General features: G+C 40.1%; 1 protein-coding gene across 7 annotated transcripts in view; it reads right to left on the bottom strand.

Annotated features, from left to right (window-relative positions):
• Positions 1-18,722, bottom strand: part of LOC126985566 (ATP-binding cassette sub-family C member 5-like) — a 110,704-nt gene that overhangs the window by 21,202 nt on the left and 70,780 nt on the right. For 6 of the 7 annotated variants that reach the window (XR_007738791.1, XR_007738792.1, XR_007738793.1 and 3 more), the window contains 15 exons: positions 18,500-18,625; positions 17,250-17,380; positions 16,362-16,536; positions 14,242-14,489; positions 13,355-13,578; positions 12,845-13,022; positions 11,866-12,034; positions 10,128-10,154; positions 7,567-7,670; positions 6,782-6,886; positions 6,409-6,593; positions 5,736-5,863; positions 4,970-5,092; positions 1,889-2,048; positions 677-863 (listed from right to left, as the gene is read on the bottom strand). Coding sequence is in view for 4 of the 7 variants with exons in the window: in XM_050840711.1 (XP_050696668.1) it covers positions 677-863; positions 1,889-2,048; positions 4,970-5,092; positions 5,736-5,863; positions 6,409-6,593; positions 6,782-6,886; positions 7,567-7,670; positions 10,128-10,154; positions 11,866-12,034; positions 12,845-13,022; positions 13,355-13,578; positions 14,242-14,489; positions 16,362-16,536; positions 17,250-17,380; positions 18,500-18,625 (2,270 nt within the window). In the remaining 3 variants the exon portion in view is untranslated. The remainder of the gene's footprint in view (positions 1-676; positions 864-1,888; positions 2,049-4,969; positions 5,093-5,735; positions 5,864-6,408; positions 6,594-6,781; positions 6,887-7,566; positions 7,671-10,127; positions 10,155-11,865; positions 12,035-12,844; positions 13,023-13,354; positions 13,579-14,241; positions 14,490-16,361; positions 16,537-17,249; positions 17,381-18,499; positions 18,626-18,722) is intronic. The other variant, XM_050840713.1, reaches the window with a different exon arrangement.

Here is an 18,722-nt window from a genome sequence, read left to right on the forward strand (position 1 = left end):
AGAAGAAGAACAAGAGCGAGAGAAGACAGAACAGCAAGATGAACAAGAACAAGAAGAAAAATGAGAATAAAAATTTGAAAAAGAAGAACAAAAGCAACAAAAAACAGAACAGGAAGATAAAGGAGAAAAAGAACAAGAAGAAAAATGAGAACAAGAAGAAGAGCAAGAGCGAGAGAAGACAGAACAGCAAGATGAACCAGAACAAGAAGAAAAATGAGAATAAAAATTAGAAAAAGAAGAACAAAAGCAACAAAAAGCAGAACAGGAAGATAAAGGAGAAAAAGAACAAGAAGAAAAATGAGAACAAGAAGAAGAACAAGAGCGAGAGAAGGCAGAACAGCAAGATAAAGAACAAGAACAAGAAAAGAGAACAAAAATTAGAAAAAGAAGAAGATCGAGATAGGACAACACAAGCTAAGGTCACATTCTTTTTTTTTTCTTTTTTTTTACAGTAGAGGAAACAGTTCAAGGGCAAAAAAAAGGAAACAATAATAATAAAAAAAGCCCGCAACTCTCTGCATGCTCCTACAAGTCAAGAGGAATGGCCAAAAGCGAGGTCAATTTCAGGAGGAGAGGTGTCCTGATACCCTCCTCATACGATAACAAGGTAAACACTATAGCAAGGCAAATACAATAGCAAGGTAAACACTAGGTAAACAACACAGCCACCACTCACCCCATTGATCATCGAGAGAGCAAGGCCGGCGAGGGCAGTGCTGACGGCGCCCTTGGTGAACACACAGATGGCAGTGATGGCGAGCGTGACCATCATCGAGATTATGTCCATGCGGAAGGTGAACCAGCGATTGGAGAGACGGAACACGAGCAGGGCGGCCGAGTGCTTGTCCAGATACTTGTACATCCTGGAGGGAGGTGAGGATATGAGGTAATGGCGGTAAGTTATGAGGTAGGAAAGCGCAAAGGAAAAGAGTACAGCCATTCTTCTACTGACTCCTCTTCCTCTGTCTGTGAGTGCTTGTCTGAATACTTGTACATCCTGGAGGGAGATGAAGTTATGAGGTAAAGAAAGGAAAGTAAGTTATGAGGTAGGAAAGCGCAAAGGAAAAGAGTCCAGCCATTCTTCTACTGACTCCTCTTCCTCTGTCTGTGAGTGCTTGTCTGAATACTTGTACATCCTGGAGGGAGATGAAGTTATGAGGTAAAGAAAGGAAGGTAAGTTATGAGGTAGGAAAGCACAAAGGAAAAGGGTACAGCCATTCTTCTTCCTCCTCCTCTTCCTCTGTCTGTGAGTGCTTGTCTGAATACTTGTACATCCTGGAGGGAGATGAGGTTATGAGGTAAAGAAAGGAAGTTAAGTTAAGTTATGAGGTAGGAAAGCGCAAAGGAAAAGAGTCCAGCCATTCTTCTACTGACTCCTCTTCCTCTGTCTGTGAGTGCTTGTCTAAATACGTCTAAATATGTCTAAATAAGAGAGAAGGTAGAGGCGAGGATAAGCGTGAAGAAGAGGAATTATATGGTGAAACGGCACATTAATTCTTCTTCTTCTTCCTCCTCCTCCTCCTCCTCCTCCTCCTCCTCCTTCAAGTGCTTGTCTAATACTTGTACATCCTAAAGGGAGATGAGATAGAAGGAGGGAAGGAAAAGGATGGAGGAGGAAGCATATAGCAAAACAGTACAGTCATTTCTCCTCCCTCCTCCTCCTCCTCTTCCTTCTCCTCCTTCTCCTTCTCCTCCTCCTTCTTCTCCTCCTGACATAATCCATTTCTCACTTAATATCACAATCATTATCATCATTACTATCACAAGTCATTTTTATTGCCTATAGATTAACAGCTTTTTCTTATCGAACTTGAAGATGACATTGTATTTCTCACTTAATAATACTACCCTCATCATCACTAACATCATTATTTTCAGTTGCTATTACCGATGAGTGAAGAGTTTTTCCTTGTCGAACGTGCGGATGACGCTGAGGCCGCTGATGGATGAGCCGATGTGCTGGGTGATGGGTGACTTGAGGGTGTTGTCGAGACGCTTCAGCTCCCTCACACCGGCGTTCAGGAAGATGTCCACCACGAGGAAGAGAACTGCCGGGGAAGGGAAGGACTATTCTAATTCACTTTCATTGTCTTTTTATCAGCGAAGGAGAGGAGATGAGGAAATAAGATAAGGAGACGAAGAAATAAAAGATAATATAAAAGATAAAGATCGAGAAAAAATGACCACAAAGAACTAAGATAAAGAGATGAAGAAATAAAAGATGAAATAGAAAATAGAGAAAAAAATGACCACAGAAGAAGAGAACTGCTGGAGAAGGGAAGGACTTTTTTAATTATTTTTCGTTCCCTTTTTTTACAGCGAGGGAGAGGAGACAAGGAAATAAAAATAAAAGGTGAAGACAGAAAAGATAAAGAGATGAAGAAATAAAAAATAAATATGACCACAAAGAAGAGAATGGCAGAGAGGGAAGGTCTATTGTAATTCTCTTTCATTCCTTTTTTACAGCACGGGAGAGAAGATGAAGAAATAAGGATAAAAGGTAAAAACAGAGAAAATAAAGAGATGAAATAAAAGATAAAATAGAAGATATAAAAGAGAAAAATATGACCACGAAGAAGAGAACTGGCGGAGAAGGGAAGGGCTTTTTATTTGACAGCTCTCGGAAATACGCCCACCAAAGTCTAGGAGGATTCAAGTCTAATAGTCTGAACACAACATTAGCTTCAAGGAGGATTCAAGTCTAATAGTCCGAACACAACATTAGCTTCAAGGAGGATTCAAGTCTAATAGTCCGAACACAACATTAGCTTCAAGGAGGATTCAAGTCTAATAGTCCGAACACAACATTAGCTTCAAGGAGGATTCAAGTCTGATAGTCCGAACACAACATTAGCTTCAAGGAGGATTCAAGTCTGATAGTCCGAACACAACATTAGCTTCAAGGAGGATTCAAGTCTGATAGTCCAAACAAAACATTAGCTTCAAGGAGGATTCAAGTCTAATAGTCCAAACAAAACATTAGCTTCAAGGAGGATTCAAGTCTGATAGTCCAAACAAAACATTAGCTTCAAGGAGGATTCAAGTCTAATAGTCCGAACACAACATTAGCTTCAAGGAGGATTCAAGTCTGATAGTCCAAACAAAACATTAGCTTCAAGGAGGATTCAAGTCTAATAGTCCGAACACAACATTAGCTTCAAGGAGGATTCAAGTCTAATAGTCCGAACACAACATTAGCTTCAAGGAGGATTCAAGTCTGATAGTCCGAACACAACATTAGCTTCAAGGAGGATTCAAGTCTGATAGTCCAAACAAAACATTAGCTTCAAGGAGGATTCAAGTCTAATAGTCCGAACACAACATTAGCTTCAAGGAGGATTCAAGTCTAATAGTCCGAACACAACATTAGCTTCAAGGAGGATTCAAGTCTGATAGTCCGAACACAACATTAGCTTCAAGGAGGATTCAAGTCTGATAGTCCAAACAAAACATTAGCTTCAAGGAGGATTCAAGTCTAATAGTCGAACACAACATTAGCTTCAAGGAGGATTCAAGTCTAATAGTCCGAACACAACATTAGCTTCAAGGAGGATTCAAGTCTGATAGTCCGAACACAACATTAGCTTCAAGGAGGATTCAAGTCTAATAGTCCGAACACAACATTAGCTTCAAGGAGGATTCAAGTCTGATAGTCCAAACACAACATTAGCTTCAAGGAGGATTCAAGTCTAATAGTCCGAACACAACATTAGCTTCAAGAAGGATTCAAGTCTGATAGTCCAAACAAAACATTAGCTTCAAGGAGGATTCAAGTCTAATAGTCCGAACACAACATTAGCTTCAAGGAGGATTCAAGTCTGATAGTCCAAACAAAACATTAGCTTCAAGGAGGATTCAAGTCTAATAGTCCGAACACAACATTAGCTTCAAGGAGGATTCAAGTCTGATAGTCCAAACAAAACATTAGCTTCAAGGAGGATTCAAGTCTAATAGTCCGAACACAACATTAGCTTCAAGGAGGATTCAAGTCTGATAGTCCAAACAAAACATTAGCTTCAAGGAGGATTCAAGTCTAATAGTCCAAACACAACATTAGCTTCAAGGAGGATTCAAGTCTAATAGTCCAAACAAAACATTAGCTTCAAGGAGGATTCAAGTCTGATAGTCCAAACAAAACATTAGCTTCAAGGAGGATTCAAGTCTGATAGTCCAAACAAAACATTAGCTTCAAGGAGGATTCAAGTCTAATAGTCCGAACACAACATTAGCTTCAAGGAGGATTCAAGTCTAATATTTGAGCCTAACCTAACCTAACCTAACCATTAGCTTCAAGGAGGATTCAAGTCTAATATTCGAACACAACATTAGCTTCAAGGAGGATTCAAGTCTAATATTCGAACACAACATTAGCTCCAAGGAGGATTCAAGTCTAATATTCGAACACAACATTAGCTCCAAGGAGGATTCAAGTCTAATATTCGAACACAACATTAGCTTCAAGGAGGATTCAAGTCTAATATTCGACCACAACATTATCTTCTAGCAGGATTCAAGTCTAATATTCGAACACAACATTAGCTTCAAGGAGGATTCAAGTCTAATATTTGAGCCTAACCTAACCTAACCTAACCATTAGCTTCAAGGAGGATTCAAGTCTAATATTTGAGCCTAACCTAACCTAACCTAACCTAACCATTAGCTTCAAGGAGGATTCAAGTCTAATATTCGAACACAACATTAGCTTCAAGGAGGATTCAAGTCTAATATTCGAACACAACATTAGCTTCAAGGAGGATTCAAGTCTAATATTTGAACCTAACCTAACCTAACCTAACCATTAGCTTCAAGGAGGATTCAAGTCTAATATTCGAACACAGCCTAACCTAACCTAACCTAATAGTCTGAACACAACATTAGCTGCAAGGAGGATTCAAGTCTTCTAATTCGAACACATCATTAGCTTCTGAGTCTTAATTCTATAATCCACTCGGTGTTTTCAGCCACTCACCAGAAATGAAGACAAGGGGAATGATGAACCACACATAGATGAAGCAGACGAGGATGATCTGGCCGGCCACGAAGAGGAGCCCCTGCAGCAGGAACTCGAGGAAGAACGGAACTCGCACGTCCACTGTTTGGGAGAAGAACAGATGACGGGATGAGTGTGTGAATGGATGAATGACTATTATGGGAGTGGCGAGTAGCGGGCTCTTTTTTTAGCAGTTTTTGTTCCCCGTGAGCCGTCTCCTTTGTTGTAAAAAAAAAAAAAGATAGGATGAATGAGTGAATGGATGACTATTGTGGGAGTGGTGAGTAGCGGGCATTTTTTTTTTTTTTTTCACTACTCTTGTTGCCCTTGAGCCGTTTTATTGTAAAAAAAAAAAAAAAAGGGGGGGGGGGGGAAGCTATATTTACGCCATATATAATTTGTCTCATTATCTTTTGACGCCCTTTCACGGAACTCAAAAATAATACCAATACTAATAACAATAATAATAAGTAAAAGAAAACTAGAAAGGAGAATGAACACACAATATCTTTAGCCGAGGCAGAACCAAGGAGTGAAAATCGTGAGCAGCCAACATTATATTATTTGACGCCAAGTAAACCAACTATAATTATCCCACGACAAGACAATCATCATATTATCCTACCACAAGAAGAAGCTACAATACAAGCAATACAATACAAGTGAGCCGTCTCCTTTGTTGCGTAAAAAATAAAAAATAAAAATAAAAAGCGAAGTCAATGCCATCAGCCAAGCCGTCACTCACACTCGTCCAAGTCCCTCGAGAACCTATTGAGGATGCGGCCGGTAGGTGTGGTGTCGAAGAAGCTCATCGGGGAACGGAGGATGCTGATGAACATGTGGTTGTGGAGCTTGGACGCGCCCGCCAGCACCCTGCGGAGAAAGAAGCGTAAGGGAAACATTCTTGAACATCTCCACGCCCAAATACACACATTAGACAAGGCTTTCATAGGAGTTTTGGGCATTTCCAGGGGTAGTCTTATGAGCCTAGTGGTAGTTTGGTCATTTTTCTGTGCTACAAACCAACAGAAAATACTCAAAAGTGAATGGAAATGAAGGAGATTGAAAGAGAATGAAGGAGAATGAAATAGAATGAGGGAGAATGAAATAGAATGAAGGAGAATGAAGAAAAATGAAAGAAAATGAAAGAGAATAGAATCAAGTGACCAAAAGAGGACTGAGTCAACAATAAGGAGAATCAACAACACACACACACACACACACACACACACACACACACACACACACACACACACACACACACACACACACACAGTCTTCTAAAAACCTCCATTCTAGTTTTGCTTCGAGTGAAAGCAAACCAAAACTCAACAAAAAAAATAAATCAACACAAAAAACAATCAACACAAACCCTGAAATCACCACCAACACACACACACACACACACACGTCCTCACCTGAAGGTCACGCCAATGCCTTTAACGACCCCAGTGATGAGCAGCAGGATGAAGCTGAGGCAGTAGACCAGCTGATAGAACCACAGCGCCGGGTTCTCCACGATGCTGCCCTTGATCTCCTCCTCCGACAGCGTGAGGTTGTACTCGCTAATATTCATCATACGCTCTTCGATTTGTCCGTCACCCTGCGCAGAGGAACAGGTGTAAAAGATGAAGAAATAAGACACCATTTCTTCTTAGAGTCATAGATCACGGTAGCCACTATACACAAAATCCACCTGTCCCACTAACAGCCTGGAGTTGTCCGAGAGACCCCTCAAGAAATCCTACAGGCGCAATAAGCATCACCGAAAAACTCCGCTCTGAGCCTCACCTGATCCAACCAGTACTGAAGCCAGATCGCGCTGAACATACGGCTGAGGGTGAAGATGATGATGGCGAAGAAGATGATCCCTGTGATGCACCAGCCGCCACTCACCTGTCGGATGAAGACGGGAGAGATAACGAAGATAGGGAGATGAAGAAAGAAAAGATAGAAGGTGAGGATGGACAGATATGAAAAATAGAGGTAAAGAGAATGTGGGAGGAAGATACAGAGATGAAGAAATAAAAAATGAAGATGAAGATAAAGATAGAAAAAATAGAGATAGAAAAGATAGAAGGTAAAAATAAAGAAGATAGAGGGGAGGAAGATACAGAGATGAAGAAATAAAAAATAGAAAGTAAAGATGAAGATAAAGATAGAAAAGAAAGAGATAGAAAAGATAGAAGGCAAAAATAAAGAAGATAGAGAAATGAAGAAATAAGAGTAAAGATGAAGATGACAGAGAAATAAATAAAAGATCAGAGGTAAAACTTGAGATAAAGAAAAAAAAAGAAAAAAATAAAGAAAATAGAGAAATGAAACAATACAAGACAAAAGGTTGATTTTTTTTATGCTTTCCTTAACTAAAAAACAAAAAAACAAAACAAAACAAAACAAAAAACAATAAACAACATGACACGACCCGCCTCGCATGTCACCTTGATAAACAAACTCGTAAAAAAAAAATAAAAAAATAACAAATAAATAAAACAACTAACAAAACAAACAAACAAAAAGTAATATAAATAGAAATAAATAAAATGAAAAATAGAAAATAAAGCCCCGCGCCTCACCTTGATAAACGTCCGATACACCTCATTGCTCACGCTCCCGGTCGCCTTGGTCTCCTCGGTGATCAGCTTCCCCTTCTCCTGGTCACCTTCCTTCTCTGCCTCCTCTGCGGATACACGAGCCAATGACGGACTTATAGGAACAACAGAGAAGTCATAGAGAAATAGGATATGTGTTGTGTGAACCTAACCTAACCTAACCTAACCTACAGACTTATAGGAACAACAAAAAAGTCATAGAGAAATAGCATATGTTGAGTGTAAACCTAACCTAACCTAACCTAACCTAACCTAAACCTGCGGACTTACAGGAACAACACAGAGGTCATAGAGAAATAGGCTATGTATAGTGTGAGCCTAACCTAACCTAACCTAACCTACAGACTTATAGGAACAACAAAAAAGTCATAGAGAAATAGGATATGTGTTGTGTGAACCTAACCTAACCTAACCTAACCTACAGACTTATAGGAACAACGCAGAAGTCATAGAGAAATAGCATATGTTGAGTGTAAACCTAACCTAACCTAACCTAACCTAACCTAAACCTACGGACTTACAGGAACAACACAGAGGTCATAGAGAAATAGGGTATGTATAGTGTGAACCTAACCTAACCTAACCTAACCTACAGATTTATAGGAACAACACAGAGGTCATAGAGAAATAGGATATGTGTTGTGTGAACCTAACCTAACCTAACCTAACCTACAGACTTATAGGAGCAATGCAGAAGTCATAGAGAAATAGCATATGTTGAGTGTAAACCTAACCTAACCTAACCTAACCTAGCCTAACCTAACCTAACCTAAACCTACAGACTTATAGGAACAACAAAAAAGTCATAGAGAAATAGGGTATGTATAGTGTGAACCTAACCTAACCTAACCTAACCTACAGACTTATAGGAACAACAAAAAAGTCATAGAGAAATAGGAATCAATGACAGCTTATACGAACAACAAAAAATTCATAGAGAAACAGCCCACTCGGTTATTCTATGTAGGCCTAAGTGTGTGAGACTACGTGAATGTATGGTACGAAATTAATAGAGTGCAAAGATGGGGAATAGATGAAGTGTATTGAAAGAGAAGTGTATAGAGAGAAGGGATGTAAAAGAAGGGAATAGAAGAGGGGATATGAAGAAAGAAGGGAAAGAAGGGAAACAGAGAAAGGACTGATGAAAAAAAAAAGTATCAGGAAAAGAGGAAAACAAAAGAAAGTATTGATGAAGAAAAAGATTTAAGAAAAAAAGGAAAAAGAAGAATAAAGAAAGAAAAATAATAAATGTATAAATGAAGAAAAGATCAATACAAAGAAAAAAAAGAGAATAAAGAAAAGAAATATAAAGAAAAAATAAAACAATGTATGAAAATGCGTAAAACCACAAATAAAATAAAATAAAAATAGTAATAATAAACAAAGAAATAATAACAATACAGAAAAAGAATATAAAGAAAGAAAGAAAGAAAGATAATAAAAGAATGTATAAAAAGAGTAAAATCAAATCAAATAAAAATAAATAAATAAATAAACATATATTACCACCATCAATACATTCTGGTCGTCAATCTATTCGACATTTACAGAATTCATTCAAAATTGTATTGTCATAAAACTCCCTAAACGTACTTACCACATACTTAAAACACGATTAAAATTTAGCAAAACATTCCATCTATCCTATTTCCTGTGTGTATGTATGTGTGTGTGTGAGTGTGTGTCTAGAAAAGCTGCTGGAATAAGTTAACAAGCATCAGTATAAATTTCTATGTTAGCCGATGTTATGTGCTACAAGGGCGAGTGTTCTAAAAGATAAGAAAGCAATGGCGATCATCTATTAGTAAGCATAATACAGCATCATCAGCATCCTCAGCATCAGGGCCCTCGGATTGTTTGCTTACAGCTGCGAGGAAGTGTCAGACTCATATTTTTAAACGTATCCAGCTCCCACGTTGACCAATTTCTTCTTTGGGTAGGCGGTGGCTGAGTGGTAGCGTGCTGGGCCCACATTCACCGTGTGATGGTTGACACAGGTTCGAATCCCCATGCTACCACCTCGGATTTTTCAGTCACCGCCGAGTGGATTAAAACTACCCACATGCTGTCCTGAAGACCACCCATCAACCCGGACTCTAGAGGAAACCGTCCAAGTGAATCAAGGAGTTCTAGGGGGCAGCATGAGCCAAGAGAAGAGGGCGCCACTAGAAACACTTGCCTGCGCCATGACGGGCTGGGACCGACTACCAACCAGGCCACTCAAGAGAGCCTATAGATGTTCACGTAAAAAAAAAAAAAAAAATTAAAAATAAATAAATAAATAAAATAAAGGCCGCAGAGAAGATTAACTGGGTTTTCATGGGTGTTTTGTCTGTTCCGTGGCACAGGAGTCATGTAAAACTGTCACCAGGATCACGAAACAGCCCATGAAAGTCCCAGATACTTCTACAAGAGGCTTTTCAAGTGGGCGTACTGAGGTGCCAATACGTTTAAGAATACAGTGTTAGTTTCCGCACTCATGCCAGTCAAGCTTACATGCTACAGGAATGATGGACCTCACTTACTTTTCATTATAGTTTCTCCCTTCACATCTAAAAAAAGGTAATATGCAGAGTTAGTGGAAGAAACATCACATACCACGCAAGTAAGGCTCAGATTCAGCCGGTCATATAAAAGCTTTTCGCCACAAGACCTGAAATGAAGGCAAGTCGAGGAGGTGCTTGGATTACTCTTGAAGGAGGACTTAGGCAAACGCACATCGGCACTTGAGAGGCGAGGCAATGCTCCTTGAAACCATTAGTGAATATTAAGCTTCAGATGCACAGCGCCACACTCAACACTTCTTCTGTTTCTTCTGTTCTTTAACCCGGTAGCTGCGGGGATCATGCTTCTTAAAGGCCTCTCTAAGCGAGAATAATGAGAAAAAATCAACACTCACGCAAACCATTTCATAATATATATCAACGCATTTGTGATCAGTTTATGCATCAACTATTTTTGGGGTTTATATCATGGCAAAAATTTGGTCTGTCACTGGTACATGGTAAAGCCACAAATTTGACCCGTCGCTGGTACCAGGTTAACCCGGTAGCAGCGACGGGACAAATTTGTGGCTTGACATGACCCCCCAAAATAAAAGATGTATAAACTGATCACAAATGCGTTGATATATATATAATGATTTGCGTGAGTGATGATTTTTTTTCTCATTAATTTGCTTAGAGGAGCCTTTAAGAAACATGATAACCACAGCTACCGGGTTAAACATACATATTTTCCTTTATGTAGCTGGACACACCATTGACTCAGAAATACATATGAGTCTACAGCATATCAATAATTATCCATCACCTTTTAATAACCACATAATTCACTCTATTTAGTATGCATTCACCAATCTGTACACACTGTTCCAATCCACACCCACACCTCTAAGCATATGAAACTCGAGGGATGTTATATTGCCTCAGAAAACCTTTTGTTATATATCATTGTAATGCCAGGATTAAGTAAGGATGGAAAATAGAGATGTAGGAGGCAAAAAGTAGGAATAAGTATTATAAGTATGGGTATAAGTGCAGCCGGAAACCCAGGCAGTATCGGTTTCCAGCGGCAGTTATACCTATACTTATATAATACTTAATCCTGGCATTATATCGTTTCATATTAATAAGTAACCATGTAATTCTAAGGCCAATTCGTACTCATGTCAAATTAGTATTCACGCCTCAGAAAATCTTGTGTCATATATCTTTTCATATCAATAAGTAACCATGTAATTCTAAGGCTAATTCGTACTCATGTCCAATCAGTATTCACATCTTGTAAAAGCATATAAGACTTGAGGGTACTTTTTATAATGCCTCAGAAAATCTTGTGTCATATATTGTTTCATATCAATAAGTAACCATGTAATTCTAAGGCTAATCCGTACTCATGTCCAATCAGTATTCACATCTTGTAAAAGCATATAAGACTTGAGGGCAGTTGTTATATTGCCTCGGAAAATCTTGTGTCATATATCTTTTCATATCAATGAGTAACCATTTAATTAACTCCGTATGTTGAGACTGCTAAATATCATCACTTCATCTTTTACACCATTATTTCTTGTATCTCTTGAACACAAAATAACAAAACAGTAACAAATATAACCAAAACAATGCCAAATCAACACACGCACACACACACACACACTAATGCAAACATACGCAAAACTTCACCAAAACAAACAACACCAACAACAAAGACAACACCAACACTGCGCCGTTGACACATCCGCCCACACCCCCCTACACACACCTGTCTCCTTGGTCTCCTCCTTGTCCTGTTCCTCCTGGCTGCTGTGGGATGGCTCGTGGCCCACCATGTCGAAGTATTCCCCCTTCCTTGCAATCAGTTCAGCGTGAGTCCCTCTGTCGGCGATCCTCCCCTCCTGCATCACAATGATCTCGTCGCATTTCTCGAGGAACTGAAATAAAAAATAGACGCTCTGGAAATCAAAATAAAAAATAGATGCTCTGGAAATTGAAACTACACCATGAAATAAAAATAGTTAATCCTCTAAAAACCAAAAATATGCCCTGAAATAAAGAATAAATCCTCTAGAAACCAAAACTACAGCCTGAAATTAAGAATAAATCCTCTAGAATAAATGCTCGAGAAATAAAACCAAAAAAATAGCCTGAAATAAGAAAATCAAAAATCATCTTGAAATCAAAACTACACCCCCCTGCATTGCTATCATTTTGTCGCATTTCTCAAGGAACTGAAATAAGAATAGAAGCTCTTGAAATGAAAAAAATATATCCTCCATTAACATAAAAAAACATCCTCTCGAAATAAAAACTATACGCCCTTCTGCATTGCTACGGTTTCATTGCATTTCTCGAGGAACTGAAATAAAAAATAGAAGCTCTTGAAATGAAAAAAATATATCCTCCATTAACAGAAAAAAACCTCTTGAAATAAAAACTACGCTCTTCTGCATTGCTACTGTTTCATCGCATTTCTCGACGAACTGAAATAAAAAATAGGCGCTCTGGAAATCGAAACTAAGCCATGAAATAAAAATGATTGATCCTCTAGAAACCAAAAATACACCCATACAGAACGCCCAACCTCGAGGAAGCTGAGAATGGGAACAGCAGCGGGCATTCTTTTCATTATAATTTCCTTTTTTTTGCCGTTGAGCTGTTTCCTTGGCTGTAAAAAAAAGAAAAAAAATACAACCAAGAAAACAAGAAAACATCATCAACAACAAAAACAAAAATGGACATACGTGTGGTGCGTGGGTGACCAAAATAACCGTCTTGTCCGCCAGGTGGCCCTTGATGCACTGGTTGAAGATGTGCCGCGCGACCTTGGTGTCCACGGCGCTCAGGGGGTCGTCCAGGAGGTAAATGTCACGGTCACTGTACACGGCACGACCCAGGTTGACCCGCTGCTTCTGGCCACCGCTGCGGATAGGTTTGTTTATTTAGCTTTATTTCTTATTTTTTTTGCATCTGTAAATCCTATTTCTAACCCATTCAAGTATCTATAAATCCCCACTTCTTCTAAACCATTCAAGTATCTATAATTCCCCACCTCTTCAATTCATCTGATGTACATATTTAAATTTCTTGGCACTCACTTCAAGTTAATTAATCACTTCCAACCTTATATATGTCTATTTTTCCATAAGTTGCTGCATTATTTGCCTCCACCTCCTCTAATTCATTCCAAGTATCTATATTTCACTACTTCTTAAATTCATCCTAAGTACGTATTTAAATTTCTCTGCGCTCACCTCAAGTTAATTCCTCGCTCCCCAATCTCCGTCATGTCCCCGTTCGCCAGGAGCTCAATGTCGGACTCCAGCGAGCAGACACGTATCACCTTCCTGTACTTCTCCGCGTCATAGCCCTGCCCCACCAAGAGGTTCTCCCGGAAGGTGTCGTTGTAGATCCACGCCTGTTGTGTCACCAGCGCCAGACGACCGTTCACTTGCATGCTGCCGTTCTTGGTGATCATCTGTATTGTGGGGTGATAAATAAGCTTAGACTAGAGGAGGTGGAGGAGAAAGTTCTGAGTGGAGACTAAGGAAAAGCGAAAGGTGATGGATATACAAGTTAAAAAAGACTAGATAGGGTTGTGATATCGAGATATTTAGTACGAGTGAATTTAAAGTGAGGTTCTGGGTTAGTTAAAACTCTGCCTCCTTGTTCAGTGTTTTCATATTGGCCTGGAAAAAAAATCTATTGGGTAAACTTGACCACAAATTCTTCTAAGTTAATTAAATATGAGCCTGGCAGAATAGCAAAATAAGTAAACAAAATAAATAAACAGCATAATGGAAAAGGAGAGAATGAAAAGGAAAAAAAAGAAAGAAAATTACGCAAAAGAAAATATGGAGAGACCGGATAACACAAGCCTATATGGAAATAAACAATAAGGCAACACAAACTGGAACACAAACAGCCTCTTACATCGCAACACAAGGCTAAGGTCACCAAGTTAGACATAAGACGATCGGGAAGGACATCACACAAACCCAACTCTAATCTAACCCTATATAGAACAAACAAGACAAACAAAGATAAACACAAACAGACAGGATCACACACACACACCTACGTCTAATCTAATCCTATGCCGAACAAACAGACAAACAAACAAACACACACAGCCCCTTACATCACCACAGAGGGCCGAGATCAGCGAGCTCTTCCCCGCACCGATGCTGCCACACACACCCACAAGTTTCCCGCGTTCAATCGACACGTTGATGTTGAAGAGGGTGTCGACGCTCTTGGTGATGTCGGAGGTGGTGGTGTTGCCGTTGGTGTCCTCGGTGGTGGCCTTGATGGGGCTGTTGCTGTTCCCGTTGGTGTGGTTGCTCTTCACGTGGCCGTTCGTGTGTTTGCTGCCATTTTTAGCATCCCCTGAAACACACAGAACTTACTCATTCATACACTCTTTATTACCCTTATTACGCTCTTTATTACTCTCTTATTACACTCCTTTTTTGTTGTTTTCACGTGGCCGTTAGTGTGTTTGCTGTCATTCTCCGCATCCCCTGAAACACACACTTAACCTAACCTAACCCAAAACAAACATTACAGGTCTTGACTCAGAAAGTTCATATATGGTTCCTTACTAATGAGACTTTCTATACAAAAAGGTGAGGTCATTCTTTCTTGATTTATACCACAAGGGGCTGGCTATCATGTGTTTGAAGATACCCTAAACTTAACCTAAGCCCAAAAACCCAAAACCCAAAACAAACACTAGAGGTCTTGACTCGGAAAATTCATATATGCTTCCTTACTAATGAGACTTTCTATACAAAAAGGAGAGGTCATTCTTTGCTGATTTATACCATAAGGGGCTGGCTATCATGTGTTTGAAGATATCCTAAACTTAACCTAACATAACCCAAAACAAACACTATAGGTCTTGACTCAGAAAATTCATATATGCTTCCTTACTCATGAGACTTTCTATACAAAAAGGTGAGGTCATTCTTTGTTGATTTATACCACAAGGGGCTGGCTATCATGTGTTTGAAGATACCCTAAACTTAACCTAATGTACCCTAACAAAGCCAAAACAAACACTATAGGTCTTGACTCGGAAAATTCATATATGCTTCCTCACTAATGAAACCTCCTATACAAAAAGGTGAGGTCATTCTTTGTTGATTTATACCACAAGGGGCTGGCTATCATGTGTTTGAAGATACCCTAAACTTAACCTAATGTACCCTAATAAAACCAAAACAAACACTATAGGTCTTGACTCAGAAAATTCATATATGCTTCCTTACTAATGAGACTTTCTATACAAAAAAGTGAGGTCATTTTTTGTTGATTTATACCATAAGGGGCTGGCTATCATGTGTTTGAAGATACCCTAAACTTAACCTAACCTAACAAAACCAAAAACAAACTCTATAGGTCTTGACTCAGAAAGTTCATGTATGCTTCCTCACTAATGAGACTTTCTATACAACAAAGTGAGGCCATTCTTTGTTGATTTATACCATAAGGGGCTGGCTATCATGTGTTTGAAGATACCCTAAACTTAACCAAACAAAACCAAAACAAACTCTATAGGTCTTGACTCATAAAATTCATGTATGCTTCCTCACTAATGAGACTTTCTATACAACAAAGTGAGGCCATTCTTTGTTGATTTATACCATAAGGGGCTGGCTATCATGTGTTTGAAGATACCCTAAACTTAACCTAACAAAACCAAAACAAACTATGCTTCCTCACTAATGAGACTTTCTATACCACAAAGTGAGGCCATTCTTTGTTGATTTATACCATAAGGGGCTGGCTATCATGTGTTTGAAGATACCCTAAACTTAACCTAACATAACCCAAAACAAACACTATAGGTCTTGACTCAGAAAATCCATGTATGCTTCTTACTAATGAGACCTATACAACAAGGTGAGGTCATTCTTTGTTGATTTATACCATAAGGGGCTGGCTATCATGTGTTTGAAGATACCCTAAACTTAACATAACATAACCCAAAACAAACATTATAGGTCTTGACTCAGAAAATTCATGTATGCTTCTTACTAATGAGCCCTATACAAAAAGGTGAGGTCATTCTTTGTTGATTTATACCATAAGGGGCTGGCTATCATGTGTTTGAAAATACCCAAAACTTAACCCAACATACCCTATCAAAACCACACACACACACCACACAATACACCACTAACTACTAAACTGAACTAACAACTATATCACACTAACAATTAACAGGTAACCAACACTAACAACTAAATCACATACCATTCTTTAGCTTATCACTGGAGGAGGATTTAGTGGGGCTGGCTCGGGAACCCTTCTGCTTAAAGTCAATGTTGAGAACCTCCCACGAGAAGTCTGCGTCCTTGATCTGCAGCGCCAGGTTGTTGTTGAGCTGCCCGCCTGCATCCTTGTGGTGCTCCGGAAGCTCCATTAGTTTCTGGGAAGGGAGAGTTTGAGGTGGAGAAAAAGTACACGAGAATCACCGTGAAGAAAAATCCCAGCGACTTCTACGAGAGGCTCTTCAAACAGGCAAACTGAGGTGCCGATCCTTTATTTTTATTTTTAACAACAAAGGAGACACTTCAAAGGCACAAAAAAAGGAAACAATAATAAAAAAAAGCCCGCTACTCACTGCTCCTAAAACAGAATCAAAAGAGGTGGCCGAAAGAGAGGTCAACTTCGGGAGGAGAGGCTTTTATGTGACTGTATAGAGGGTCCTTCATTTTCTATGGGGTGGAAAGTGCCCCTCATGAGTCCTGCCTTCACCTCCTAATGCGGCACTCAGGGAACGGGAACGCAACATGGGCCGAGGCAGGCATATATGAGTTTACCACACACCGATAAACAGAAAATGGGCACCTTTCATCCCATAGAAAACGAAGTACCATCTATACAGTCACATAAAAGCCTATATACTTAAACATATCGGCACGTCAGTTCGCCTGTTTAAAGAGCCTCTCGTACAAGCCACTGGGAGTTACACGGACTGCTTTGTGATCTTATAGTGATAGTTTTACCTGGCAAAAATTTGGCCCATCGCTGGTAGTACACGGTAAAGCCACAAATTTGGCCCGTCGCTGCTACCGGGTTAATTTCGGCGGACACTAACGAGAATTCACCGATATAAGTATAGGTGGAGTTTGCCCTCACCTGTATCCTGGTCATGGAGATCTTGGCCTCGGCGATGGACCTCACAGTGAAGGGGAGAACGCCGATGGTGAACTGCATCATGTTGAACACGGAGAAGATGGTGAAGGCCTCAGAGGATTTGAGTGGGGAGCCTGGAGGGAGGGAACGATGCCATGGTAGACAATCCATTTACCGCATTTATCTTGACGGAATTCCTTGTAACGCACCCTCGACCTGAATCCTTCTTTTTTTTACATTAGAGGAAACAGCTCAAGGGCAAAAAAAAAAAGGAAAAAATAATGAAAAAAAAAGACTGCTACTCACTGCTCCCACAAGAGTTAAGAACACACACACACACACACACACACACACACACACACACACACACACACACAAGAAACATAGAGGTTTGGAATAGACTAAGTGAGGAAGAAGTATCGGCAAAGAGTGTGCACATCTTTAAGAAAAACTGGATAAGTACAGATATGGAGACAGGACCACACGAGCGTAATCCCAGGCCCTGTAATAGGGGTGGGCAAGAATCGCTTTTTTGAGAATCGCCGATTCCGATTCCAGAGGCTGTTGGAATCGCTGGTATCGATTCCGGAATCGCTTCCATCGTTCTGCCTCCCGCGCGGCCGGGAGTTGCCAAACGATTCTGGACTGCCGTGGGTCGCTCCTCCACCCTTATTTATGTACTGGGCCTGACGGAGGCACGCGCATCTGGCAACACTTGCCTGACGTCACAGACACAGAGTATCGACCAATCAAATGCCGTTTTTCCCTCCACGATGCCATTGTCTGCCAGATTGCCAGGAGAAATTAAGCTAGTGGAATCGTCAAGCCAAGGTATCGATACCAGTCATACCACTCGATACCTGGAAGCTTGAAGCGGAATCGCTGGAATCGATTCCGGAATCGTATCGTGCCCAGCCCTACCCTGTAAAACTATACGACTAGGTAAATACAACTAGGTAAATACACACAGCTTAAAGGGGCTATTACACTGGGCAAATTTTCCGTGGATCTTCAGTCAAACCACGATTTCCGCTGGCGTGGTTCTCATATTTCCGTGGTTTTCTGAGGTGTGCGCGATCTTCCAAAGCTACGGTAGATTTCATCGAAGGACGACGGTATTACTCACCATCATCATCAGCAACAATAACAAGAAACAAATGAGAACCACGCTAGTGGAAATCGTGGTTTGACTGAAGATCCACGGAAAATTTGCCCAGTGCCCCTTAATGAATCTGTACCTGCATGTGTCTTACCTGAGAGAGTGTATCCCATCAAGGTGACGATGGTGGCCAGGATGCTGATGCTGGGCGTGATGGTGGAGCTGACGGCCTGTAGCAACGCCCCGACACGATGCTTCTTCAGTTCCTCCTTCCTGATGTCTGCGCCACGCCACGCCACACCACGAAGAGGAAAGAAAAGAAAGAAAATGATGAAAGAGGAAATATGGAGAGACAGGATAGCAAAGGACTGTTGGTT

Source organism: Eriocheir sinensis, chromosome 59 (genome assembly GCF_024679095.1).
Source record: "Eriocheir sinensis breed Jianghai 21 chromosome 59, ASM2467909v1, whole genome shotgun sequence".
NCBI lineage: Eukaryota > Metazoa > Arthropoda > Malacostraca > Decapoda > Varunidae > Eriocheir > Eriocheir sinensis.